Source organism: Pipistrellus kuhlii, unplaced genomic scaffold (assembly GCF_014108245.1).
Source record: "Pipistrellus kuhlii isolate mPipKuh1 unplaced genomic scaffold, mPipKuh1.p scaffold_m20_p_3, whole genome shotgun sequence".
NCBI classification, from domain to species: Eukaryota; Metazoa; Chordata; class Mammalia; order Chiroptera; family Vespertilionidae; genus Pipistrellus; species Pipistrellus kuhlii.
In genome coordinates this window covers 160,343,969-160,356,427 of record NW_023425529.1, presented here as the reverse complement: position 1 = coordinate 160,356,427, position 12,459 = coordinate 160,343,969, and the positions used below count along the sequence as shown (strand labels likewise).

Below are 12,459 nucleotides of genomic sequence, written 5' to 3'. Positions count from 1 at the left end.
GCTTGCATTGCTTCACAGCTGGGCCTCATCTGGGCACCTCCAAAACCCAAACAAAGAAATCTGCACATCTCTCCGTAGCTCCTGCTGGGCGGTCTCAGGCAGAGGCTAAATTAGCACCTCCTTGGAGATCCAAGAGCCAGTGTACCCAGTGGTCAGAGTAGACCATCCAGATTACATCTCCTCACAAGGGACACACTCAGGGGGCAGACTCAGTGAGCACTAAACCTCCACTGAAGCAAGTCTTTCCCCATAAGTGTGTCTCTAGCACAGGAGTTCTCCCATGGTAGACACAGTTGGCCTGAAGGTCAATTCCTCCCAGTGATATTAACAACAATCAAAGACTTAACTACAAGACTGTGCACACAGTCCACAAAGGGGTGCTCCAAAAGTGTCCACTTCAGGTAACTGGGGAAGCTGAGCCACTGGGCCCTATAGGACACCTAGCACACAAAGCCACTCTATCAACTCAGGGAAGCAGCCAAAATGCAAAGACAAAGAATGAGGACACAAATGAAAGCAATGGAGGAGAACAAACAACTGGATATAGAGTTCAAAACCATGGTTATAAGGTTTTTCAAGAATTTTCTAGAAAAGGCCGATAAATTTAGTAAGACCCTCGAGGATAAGGAAAAGGACCAACTAGAAATTAAGCATACACTGACTGAAGTAAAAAACAATGTACAAAGATCCAACAGCAGACTAGAGGATCACAAGAATCAAGTCAAAGATTTGAAATACAAAGAAGCAAAAAGCACCCAACAGGAAAAGCATAAAGAAAAAAAGAATCCAAAAATATAAAGATAGTGTAAGGAGCCTCTGGGACAACTTCAAGCATACCAATATCCAAATTTTTGGGGTTCCAGAAGAAGAAAGAGAACAAAATATTGAAAACCTATTTGAAGAAATAATGACAGAAAACGTCCCCACCTGGTGAAAGAAACAGACTTACAAGTCCAGGAAGCCCACAGAACCCCAAACAAAAGGAATCCAAAGAGGACCACATCAAGACAAATCATAATTGAAATGCCAAAAGCAAAAGACAAAGAGAAAATATTAGAAGCAGCAAGAGAAAAGCAGTTAGTTACCTACAAGGGAGCACCCATACGATTGTCAACTGATTTCTCAACAGAAACTATACAGGCCAGACGAGAGTGGCAAGAAATATTCAAAGTGATGAACAGCAAGATCCTACAACCAAGATTACGCTATCCAGCAAAGCTATCATTCAGAAATGGAGATCAGATAAAGAGCTTCACAGATAAGAAAAAGCTAAAGGAGTTCATCACCACCAAACCAGTATTATAAGAAGAGGTAAGAAGAAGTAAAAGATAAAGATAAAAATTATGAACAAATACATATCTATCAACAAGTGAATCTAAAAATCAAGTAAATAAAAAAGCTGATGAACAGAATAAACTGGTGAATATATTAGAATCAGGGGCATAGGAAGGGAGTGGACTAACAATTCTCGGGAGGAAAGGGGTATGGAGGGTGTGGGAACAGACTGGGCAAAAATTGTACACCTATGGATGAAGACAGTGAGAGGGGGGTTAAGGGCAGAGAGTGGGGTGGGAACCGGGTTGAGGGGAGCTATGGGGGGTAAAAAAGAGGAACAATTGTAATAATCTGAATAAAGATTCATTGAAATGGAAAAAAAAAAAGATAATGATGAAGGATTTTATAAAGAAATGTCCACTGCACAGTTCAATGTTTACAATAATGAAAACTTAGAAATAACCTCTATGTCCAAAATTGAGACTCGTCACTAGGAATTATGAGCACCTTTTAAAAATAAGCAGACAAATATTTAACATGAGAAAACAGTCCCATTATGTTAAGCATGTTATAAAACATTATGTATACAATGATGTCATGAATACTTTTTAAGTATTTTTATATTTGTGTAAAGAGGGGAGGAATGCAAATATATACAGTAATTTTAACACTGGTTATCTTTAGATGTGGCAGTACACAATTTTTATTTTTTCTTACAATTCTCTATTTTCTGCTCTATTCATGCAACAAACACAAACTGTACAATATTCCTTTAAAATTAAAACTCCTTTGATAATAAGAACAACTTCTTGGGGGATTTTCTATAGCTAATTATGATGTATATGCAACTGAAATAACTGATAAAGTAACCACGATATTCAGTACCTCTTTTTCTTTAAAAAATCTTGGGATAGTTTAAAATGATGGCAAACAAGCAAATACATCTACCAAAATCAGACAGTCTGTTACAAATAAGTCTAAACAAACCCCTGGAACAAAGTACCTTGAAACTTTTAACTATACAAAAACTAATCTACAATTCAAGAGATCAGATGTTGAAGGAGGGTGCGGGTAGAAGAGGGAATGGGGTATAAATGGCCAATGGGGGAAATTAAATAAATAAGATGTGAAGGGAAATAAAATGAAATCATTGGGAAACTGCTGCACTTTATCTAAGAGCAACGCCATCTTCTAGGAAACAGTCCTGTTCCTTCACACCACAGGTGAGAACAAGCTGGAAGCCCAAGTTGGGTCCATACAAACTCCTTTTTCAGGGTAACTTCATAAAAATCAGAGTGACAAACCATTTATGAGGTTTCTGACGTGCTGTTTTATTTTTATTATCTGTAATGTAATTAGGAGTTTTAAGTGTGTCTTACAACTGACCCTTGATAGAATGCTAACAAAATCTGCCTGTATTTTAAATTTAATGAAAGAGATATTTACTCTTTAAAAACAGCACAAAATAAAACATAATTTCCCTTTACCTTAAAAAAATAATGCTATCAACTAAACTTCAAGCTCATCAATCAATTACAAATGTTTACTGAAGGTCTACTATGTGCCCAGCACTGTTGTAGATACTTGGGATATGTCAGTGAACAAACTTTTCTAATACATCTATAAAAACACTCTCAATTATAGAAAAGTAAGGATGAGGATTTTTTTTTAACACAACTTTTTTTTTTTAAGGCAATGCTTTACAAGACTTACACTGAAGTTATCTGATTATAATCTTAATGTGCAAACCGGGTTTCAAATGTACTATATAAACAAAACTCATTAGTTTGAAGAGGAAAATAAAATTCCACAAGAAAAGTAAAGAAAAAGCAAAAATTGCTACCAGCAAAGCATATCATCACAGCCCAACAGGGAAATGCAATGATAAAATGACATGGTCTTTGGAATCTCCATTCTAAACCTTCTCCCACATCTGTGCAAGGTTTCCTCGCAGACATCAAATACTCCCAACAATAAAATGTCTCAGTTTACAATCATTCATAAAAACAATATTTCCATCTCTATGAATGTCTACGTATCTGATTTCAAACAACAGATAAGCTTCCCTTACAGCCTTCCCTCATAGAGGGAATGACTTCTAGCTTTTCCCCTAAGAAACCTACAATAAAAGACTGGACAGAAAACCACTATGGATCCATCTTACATAACAGGTTCCGTCAGAGATGCTTTCACACACTGTTAGCTGGGAGCTCAATATTTCACTCAGTTCTCAGATAAGGAAACAAAGGCCAAGAGTGTGGTAGCGCAGAGAAGCCAGAGGAGCACAAGATTTAACCTGTTAACCGAGTGGGACCTATAAATACGTCAAACATAAACACTGTCGGGAACAAGTAGGACATATGAATACGTCCTTGAAATATATGTTGCGCCCTGAGAGGGACGGTATATATTTTTTGTAATCTTTTTTTTAAAATATATTTTATTGATTTTCTTACAGAGAGGAAGGGGGAGAGAGAGCTACAAACATCGATGAGAGAGAAACATCAACCAGCTGCCTCCTGCACATCCCCCACCAGGGATGTGCCCTCAACCAATGTACATGCCCTTGGCCGGAATCAAACCTGGGACCTTTCAGTCCGCAGACCGACGCTCTACCGCTGAGCCAAACCGGCTTCGGCTGTAATCTTTATAATTGTTTGTAAAATTTATAATTTTTTAATTCGATGTTTCCATTTTTTTGTTGGTATTCTTTTCTATTTATTTGTAATTTTGTATTTTACTTTGTGCTTTAAATATAAATAAACGAAAATATATATATTTCATTTATTTTAATTAAGTATAAATTTAAAAAATAATAATATAAAATTACGTCCGCTGGGTGTGACGTACTGACACATCCTAGTGAAAGAGTAAGCGCCCGTTGTACGTTGCGAAATTAAAAAGGGAATTCTCCGGTTAACAGTTAAGCACAGGACTAACTAGAGCCACATCAGTCTGTAATTTTGAAATAAGTGCCCAGCTGGATTTCTGGACCTAAAGCACTACCCCAAGATGAAGGCAAATCACATGTTAAAATAAGATGAAAAGGAGAAGTTTCCAGAGAGCATCCCCTGAAAGGCCGTAGATAATGCAGTGACAAAACCTTCAGCGACACGGAAAAGACACACACCGCCCAGCGTCCTCCCCAAGACACAGGTTGGCGTGTCTCTGATCTAACCATCAACTGTTAGAGGGAAAAACACCTAATTCGTGGAAGAAAAGAAACACACGGAGGAGTGAGGCTGGAAGAGGGCTGGGACCCGTGTTACTGCTGCCCGGCGGTGCCTCGCCCCCTTCCAGGCACTCTGCAGCGCTGACCCAGGCCCGGCTGCGGGTCGCCGGCGGAACCCTAGCAGCAGGTACAGCCGAGGCAAGTGCCAAGGAATCAGGTCGCGCCCGTAACAAGCAGCTGTCGAAAATGTGTCACCTGCACCCCAAGCTACTGGACCCATTTTTTCCTCACCGCAAAGAGGGCCAACTTTAGAGTCGGTCCAGCGGCTCCTCCCCGCCCGGGGGCCGAGCTCACACCCCGGGGCGCCGCTCGCTGGCCCCCCGGGCTCCCGAGCCCCGCCGCCGCCCGCGCCCCGCAGCTCACCTCCAGGCGCAGGGAGGCCCCGCAGCCTCGCAGAAACTCGCGGATGTTGCTCAGACACTCGCTCTCGCTGCGCGGATCCGGGTAGACCTGCAACACAGAGCACAGCCGCTGAGCACGGACGCCGAGCACCGCGGGGGGCCGCACCGCGCCCCCAGGTCACCCCGCCGCGGCCCCGGAGGCAGGGAGGTTCCCCCGAGGCGGGAGAACCCGGCGGCCCAGAGCGCCCCCGGCCGCCCCCACCGCACGCTCGCTCGCTCGCTCGCCCGGCCAGCCGCCGCCTCTCCGCACCCTCTTTCCTTCCTCCGGGATGCACCAATCTCGGGCCCCTTCCCTCACCAGGAACTGGAGCGAGCGCCGGAAGTGACGTATTCAGGCCGCGCCCCGCACGGCCCCCCGCGCGCCCGCTTCCGGTCCTCAGTCTGGCCGCCCACCTGGCCCCACGCGAGACCGCCTCTTCTCGCTGTCGGGTCCTCATCCTCGGACCCGGCCCACCTGGCCCGGCCCACGAGCGCCCTCCTCCTCCTCCCGGCACCTGGTCCTCATCCTCAGACCGGCCCACCTGGCCCGGCCCACGAGCGCCCTCCTCCTCCTCCCGGCACCTGGTGCTCCACTTCAGACACGGCCCCCTTGGGCACGGACTGCCCGGTCCAGGGGAACGCGGGGGAACCCGGCCTCGGTGGCTTGAGCAACCCCGAAGGGGCTGTAAAGAACCCAGTGTTTCTTCAGTTCTTCCCCACCGTGAGCTCAGGGGAGGGTGGAGTTAGCATTTTAATACGATGGTTTAAAATAATTAGCAACATAAATTATGCATATTGGGATTACAGTGCAACGTTTCTTTTCCCAAATACAGAGCCTGTGCTTCATGAATGATTAACGAAAATAGCCGATTACACAGTCAGCGAGTAAGTCAGCTGGAGGGAAATAGTGGCCCATGTGGCCTCCACCACAGGTGAAGAGCAGGAGGGCGGCTCCGCAGACTGCCTGGTGCTTGGTCCTAGGTAGAAGTGTGGGGGCCACTGGTCACACAAGTAAATAATTATGGACAGCCTCCCAAGGTCAGAAACATGAAGGAAACCAGGAACAGTACCAGTTACAAGGAAAATCGAGGGAAAAGCCAGAGACATCAGAAGAGCTTTTTGCTGTATATGAAGACTGTTTTGGCAGTTACACCAAATCATCATCCAGATTTCTAGCATTTTTAGGACATTCAGGCTTTTTTGTACTGTTCTCTAGGGAGAAATTAGGACATTCCATCAGGTCTCTCGAATACTGTGGTTTCATTTCAAAGTGCTCAGGTCTTTTAGAATTACAAATCAAAACAAAATCAGCATGTTGAGAGGTGTGAAGAGGGAGGAAATGTAACTTTTCTTCCCCTATAATTTAAAAATTTAAAGAAAGTGCCAACATATTTCCCTCCAAATTTTAACAGATTTGGGTTGGGTTTTTTTTTGTCGACAGTAGAGTAGAACATAAAAACCAAAGCTTCCTCCTAGTTCATTTTGCTCCTCTCCCTAAAAAAAAAAAAAATTTGAAAATCTATGTTCCAAGTGTGTAGTTAACATATAAAGTATTCATGTTAAATAGTTGCAAAGTATTAGGTTATGACATCCTATGCATGGGGCGGGGGTCCCTCGGCCCAGCCTGCACCCTCTCACAGTCCAGGATCCCTCTGGTGATGTCAGACATCCCTCCAGACCCCGGCTCCTTACCACCTGCCTGCAGCGGAGGCAGGAGAGGCTCCCATCACTACCACTCACTGCACTTAGCAGCCCTGAGCCTGGCTTCTGGCTGAGCAGCGCTCCCCCTGTGGAGGCACACTGACCTGCATTGAGCGTCTGCCCCCTGGTGGTCAGTGCCTGTCATAATGACCAATTCTGCTGTATAGTCAATTTGCATATTAGGCTTTTATTATATGGGAAAAGGATGACTCTCAATACAAGATATAATACCCATCTTCCATCTAGAAAAAAATTATGAACATGCTCTTCTTTAAAAGTCAGAAATTTCACCTTAATTTATTTCTCCTTTAATTTATTGCCTTCCCACTTGATCCACAAAATTGTATTCTAAAATTATATATATTTGTGCTTGAAAATGTTACTGATAACACTTTTTGCAAGAGACCCATATAAATACAGTTGGTCCTCATTCACTGATTCTATTTTCAAATTTGTCTACTAGATAAAATGCATGTGTAACCCCAAAATCAGTATTTGCCACACTTTCTCAGTCATTATGAACATGTACATAGAAGTGGAAACTTTGAATTGCTTTATGCACACATCTCCAGATAAACATGTACCAAGGCCATGCACTGCACCATCTTGCTTTAGCTCAGAATATAAGAAAATGTCCTTTCACTAGTGTTACATTTTTGTTGACTTCATCATTTTAAATGGCCCCCAAGAGTAGCAGTATTAAAGCACTGCCTAGGGTTCCTAAGCACAAGAATCTGTAATGTATCTTACAGAGAAAATATGTGTTAGATAAGCTTCATTCAGACCTGAATTATAATACTGTTGGCCATGAATTCAATGTTAAGAAATCAACAAAACAATATATCCATTAAAAAAAAAAAAAGATTTGCAAATCTATGCATGCGGCTGTTCCAGAAAGTGCTAAAGTAACAAGTGTGTGATACAGCAATGGAAAAGCAACTAAATTTGTGGATTTCTGAGATGACAACCAATAAAAAGAGTGTAGTAGACAGCTTTGTTATGAGGCTACAGGCCAAAGAAAATTACAGTCATGTTACCCCGGGTGAAGAAATATCAAACCTTTTTCAGCTAGTGCAGGCTGGCTTGCAGGTTTCAAAAGGTGATAGGTACCACATGGAAAAATGTTAAATTTGCAGGCAAAGCAGATCCTACAGATCTGGATGCTGCAGAAGAATTTTTAAAAATATCTGCTAAGCATTATACATGAAAAGGGCTATATGGAAGAGCAGGTTTTCAATGCTGAGGATACAGACTTGTTCTACAAGAATGTTGGCAAATGGACCTATGCAATGCAAATGGCTTCCAAACCCTCTGGCTTTAAATCATGCAAAGACCCGTGCAACCTTGCTATTGTGTGCCAATGTCAAGGTGACTTCAAGTGCAAACAAATAATGGTACACAGAGCACAAAACCCAATAGCACTTAGAGGAGAAAAACCTGAACCTTATGCCAGTCCCCATTGGAGGTGGAACAAAAAAGCATGGGTAGAGACCGGAATTTTCTGGAATTGGTTCCACAACTGCTTCATCTCAAGCTGAATGCTATCTCCATGGCAAAAACCTTGCCTTCAGGGTTTTGTTCATTTTGGATAATGTTCCATTCCATTGTCACTTAAAAACTCAAAAATGCCCACCCTGACACAGAAGTTCTCTTCATGTCCCCCTAAATACTGCATTTCTCATCCAACCTCTCAGCACAAAAAATAGCATTCAGCATTTGTTTTATAGCAAGGAATTATAGATGCAGCTCACACCCAGAGAAGCAAGAGTAGGAACCCCAAGCTTCTTCCCAGGGAACTACACTCAACATCTCAGCAACATGCTGCCGTACCTATGAACTGTGTGCGCGTTTGTGCTTTATTCTGATTTAATGCATCCATTAGCAAGATGTGTGCTAAGGTTGTGGCTTTTTCACTTGATGCACTACAGCTGACGAAAGGTTTCAGAGGAATGCTCTACACTCCGATAGCAGAGGAAACCTGTATGTTGAAATGAAAGGAGTTTTATGATGTAACTTGATTCTTTGAAGCCTTCAGAGTTGCACAGCCAAAGTCCACATATAATCTATCATAAATACATTTTAAAGCCATCAGTTAACAGTTTGATTAGTAGTAGAAATCCCTGAGTAGAAATAGAAATCCCTGAGCTGCAATTCCAAGCATTAGTTATTCAATTCTAATAAACTAGGCCAGTGGCCACTGTCTTTGCACACAACATGCCACGGTTGCCTAATCCTCATAGCTTCCAACTACACGGTAACATTTAGTCTAGTCCAGTGGTCAGCAAACTCATTAGTCAACAGAGCGGCAAACTGTGGCTCACAAACCACAGGTGGTTCGCGAGCCGAGGTTTGCCGGCCACTGAACTAGGCTTTTCCATCAAGAACTCTAATCAGAGACAGTCCGAAAATTATTGTAATTTTCCTTTCAAATACAGCTTTTGTATTAAATATTTTATAAAGGGTGTGTCTGATGTTCAGAATTTGCTACAAAACTAAGTCCTGAAGCGATATTAAGGTCAGACTTCAGCGACCACCACAGCTGTTCAATTTCCTCTCCTCTCTAATACCCACACCACACTGAGAACCAGCTCCACCCTCAGTCCACACAAAGCGCCAACTAAGGCAGCTGCATTCTCTCTGACTCTGAAAGTGTTCAGAGAGTCTTAAGTGTAGAGAGAAAAAGTGCATGAGAAAAGAGAATAGGCAGTTCTCTGTGGTAACAAGTTCAGTGTTACCACAACTCAGATCGAGAGTATAGAAAACCTAGACAGTTTATACTATCTGGGAAACACTTAACTCCCAGGACCCTAGTTCTCACAGATTCTGATTGAATAGGTCTAAAATACATCCCAGCCAAAACTGGTTTTGCTCAGTGGATAGAGCGTTGGCCTGCAGATTGAAAGGTCCCAGGTTTGATTCCCATCAAGGGCATGTGGGCACATCCCCAGTCGGGGGTGTGCAAAAGGCAGCTGATCAATGATTCTCTCTTATTGATGTTTCTAACTCTCTATCCCTCTCTCTTCTTCTCTGTAAAAAATCAATAAAATATATTTTAAATAAATAAATAAATAAATAAATAAATAAATAAAATATAGCCCATAAGTCGTGTGTGTGTGTGTGTGTGTGTGTGTGTGTGTGTTTGTGTGTTTGAAATTCTCCATCTGACTGATTTGCAGCTGATTTGGAACCACTGATGCATTATAACAGTTATTTCTCAAATGGACACATGCATCAGAATCACCTGGAGTAACAGACTACTAGGACCTCTCACAGAGTTTAAGTTTGGGGTGGAACCCAAGAATTTGGATTTCTGACAAGGTCCCAAAGATGCTGATGGTACCAGGACCATATTTAGGGAAGTAGTGGTATAAGTAGGCAGCTATTCAAGAAATCTTCTGTACAGACTGATTCATTTGCCTCTCAGCATAACCATTATGGTTTGTCTCAGTTTAAGTTATTACAAGGGTATTTCTTGGATCACATGATCTCACACATCTAGAGGAAATAATGAACAACATAAACTGATGAACAAAAAAGACCCAGAGAAAGAGAAGCAGCGATCAGACTTTCAAACCTCAGAGGGAAAGTAGGGAAGTGTGGGGGTAAGGGAAAGAGATCAACCAAAGGACTTCTGTGCATGCATATGGGCCATGGACAACAGGGGGTTGGGGGCATATGTAGGGAGAGGATTGGGAATGGGAATGGGGGGGATAAGGACAATTATGTGAGACCATAATCAATAAAATAAATCAATTAATTTAAAATAATAATAATAAGAAGAAATATTCTGTTTTTCCCCCATTGGCAAAACAATTCCCAACTACAGAACAAAGGTCTCCCCAGGTCTCTGCCACCAACAACAGCCTCATCGCTCCAACTACAAAGAATCACCTCTTCTGAATACCTGTGGTTCTGTCTGCAGCCCCCACCATGCAGCTGGACCTACTGATGAGTGTCTTATCTTATCCTGTTGGACATAAACTTCTTGAGTGCAGGGGCTCACAGCATGTCCCATGAAATAGTCAGCAAACATGACTAAATGATCTACCCACTTAGGCCAATGAATTCACTAATCAAGGGGAAGTGAGAGAACCTTAGTGTAAAAAGATTCTACATTCAAGGCAGATCTTTTTTTTTTTATAGATGACCTGCCCAAAATTATTCAGCTTGACCTATCACCAACCTGCTCTGTGCTCCAGGATGCTGACCTGTGAGGACTGCAGCAACTGGCTCCCTCCCCCAGTGCATTGGTTTCTGGTGGAATTCAGCCAACTGGTGGTCCTCACAGGAACCAGGCCGGCAGCCACCCTGAGCTGCAGGGATGTGCTAGAGCTTCTCACAAGCTCTGACTATGCGCTTCCCACCCCAACTCTGCATTCAGTACCATCACCTTGGGGACTTGGAATCAGATATGATGGAAGTGTTTACACCACAGGAACCAACAAACACTACAAACCAGGGATCCTCACCACAGAGCCCATTGGTAAGCCTTTACCATCACACCACTGGCTGTGTTCCCTGACTGAAGACCACAGCCCCTGTCAGGAGCCTTCTATGGCTAAAGCTCTCACTGGCTCCAGGAACCTGCTTCCCCCATTTTTCCCTTCAGGCCCTAGGGAGGCAGTGGCTTCCCAGGATACTTCCACATCTTAGAAGGCTGTCCTTATCCCTGCCCACACTTTGTAAATAGCCTCTTTATTAAACTCTTCCAACCACCTCTGTTTAGCAAGCTGTTTTCTGCTGTGACCCAAACCTATTTAGTTTCCTGGTGGTAGGTATAGTTAAAAACAAAAGCCAGTGTCCCAGCAGAAGATGGGATATAATTTAGAAAAAGGATTAAATCAATTATAGGACCTCCACAAAACAACACCTCCCATCACACAGTCTTTTAAGAAGAGGCAGTTTTGTACACTGACTAGGGGCCCAGCGCACAAAATCACACAAGACCCAGGACCCAGAGTCCTATGGGAAGTGGGACCCAGAAAGAGGCCCACCTCTGCTGCCGCTGTAGGAGGCGGGACCCAGAAACCCACCCGAGCCTCTGGTCAAGTCCTCCAGAGTCAAGTCCCCACCCAGCCACGCACGCCTGCCACACATGCAGCCTCCTGCTGATTGATTGTTACGGTGTGATGGCGTGATGACCACAAGCTTTTTATATAATAGATACTAGAGGCCCATTGCACAAAATTTATGCACTTGGTGGGTGGGGTCTCTCAGCCTGACCTGTGCCCTCTCACAGTCCAGGAACCTCACTATCGGTCACCCCAAAGAGGTAAGCCCCGCCCACCTGGCCAGGGCTCTGCCATTGATTGCCCTCACAGAGGGTGGTCCCGGTCACTCACCACCACCCGCTGGTCAGTGGCCTGGGCAGGGCAATCATGGGGTGATGGCCGGGCCCCCCGACCAATTGCATTGCACCCACCTTGGCTGGCCTGGCACCAGTGGGTGTCATAGTCTGGTCATCTAGAAGGTTGTCTGGGCAGTCATTCTGCTGTTTGGTCATTCAGTCAATTTGCATATTACCCTTTTATTACTATAGATGTTATAGGATAGGGATGTCGAACTCAATCAGAGAAGGGGCCAAAATCTAAAATCCAGCCTAAATCGCGGGCCGAATGGTTTACTGAACAGTCATAAACTGTCATTGTGATGGAAACGCAGCGGAGTGCAGTGATGACAGCGCGGTGCGGGCCACATTGCAAGGCCTGGCAGGACGGATTTGGCCCGCGGGCCTTGTGTTTGACACATGTGTTATAGGAAGTAGGGTAAAGGAACATAGGGAATAGTACCTATTACATGCTACCTTTTGTGTAAAAAAAGGAAGGAAGGAAGGAAGGAAGGAAGGAAGGAAGGAAGGAAGGAAGGGAAGGA

General features: G+C 43.8%; 1 protein-coding gene across 15 annotated transcripts in view; it reads right to left on the bottom strand.

Annotated features, from left to right (window-relative positions):
* The window catches only part of ARHGEF7 (Rho guanine nucleotide exchange factor 7), a 134,289-nt gene that overhangs the window by 96,244 nt on the left and 25,586 nt on the right, over positions 1 to 12,459 (bottom strand). For 10 of the 15 annotated variants that reach the window (XR_006742981.1, XR_006742982.1, XM_036459266.2 and 7 more), the window contains exon 2: positions 4,871 to 4,957. The exons of 1 other annotated variant lie outside the window; for it this stretch is intronic. Coding sequence is in view for 8 of the 14 variants with exons in the window: in XM_036459266.2 (XP_036315159.1) it covers positions 4,871 to 4,957 (87 nt within the window). In the remaining 6 variants the exon portion in view is untranslated. Of the gene's footprint in view, positions 1 to 4,870; positions 4,958 to 5,158; positions 5,511 to 12,459 lie in introns of those variants that run through there. 4 more of the 15 variants (XM_036459283.2, XM_036459281.2, XM_036459282.2 and 1 more) reach the window with 2 other exon arrangements.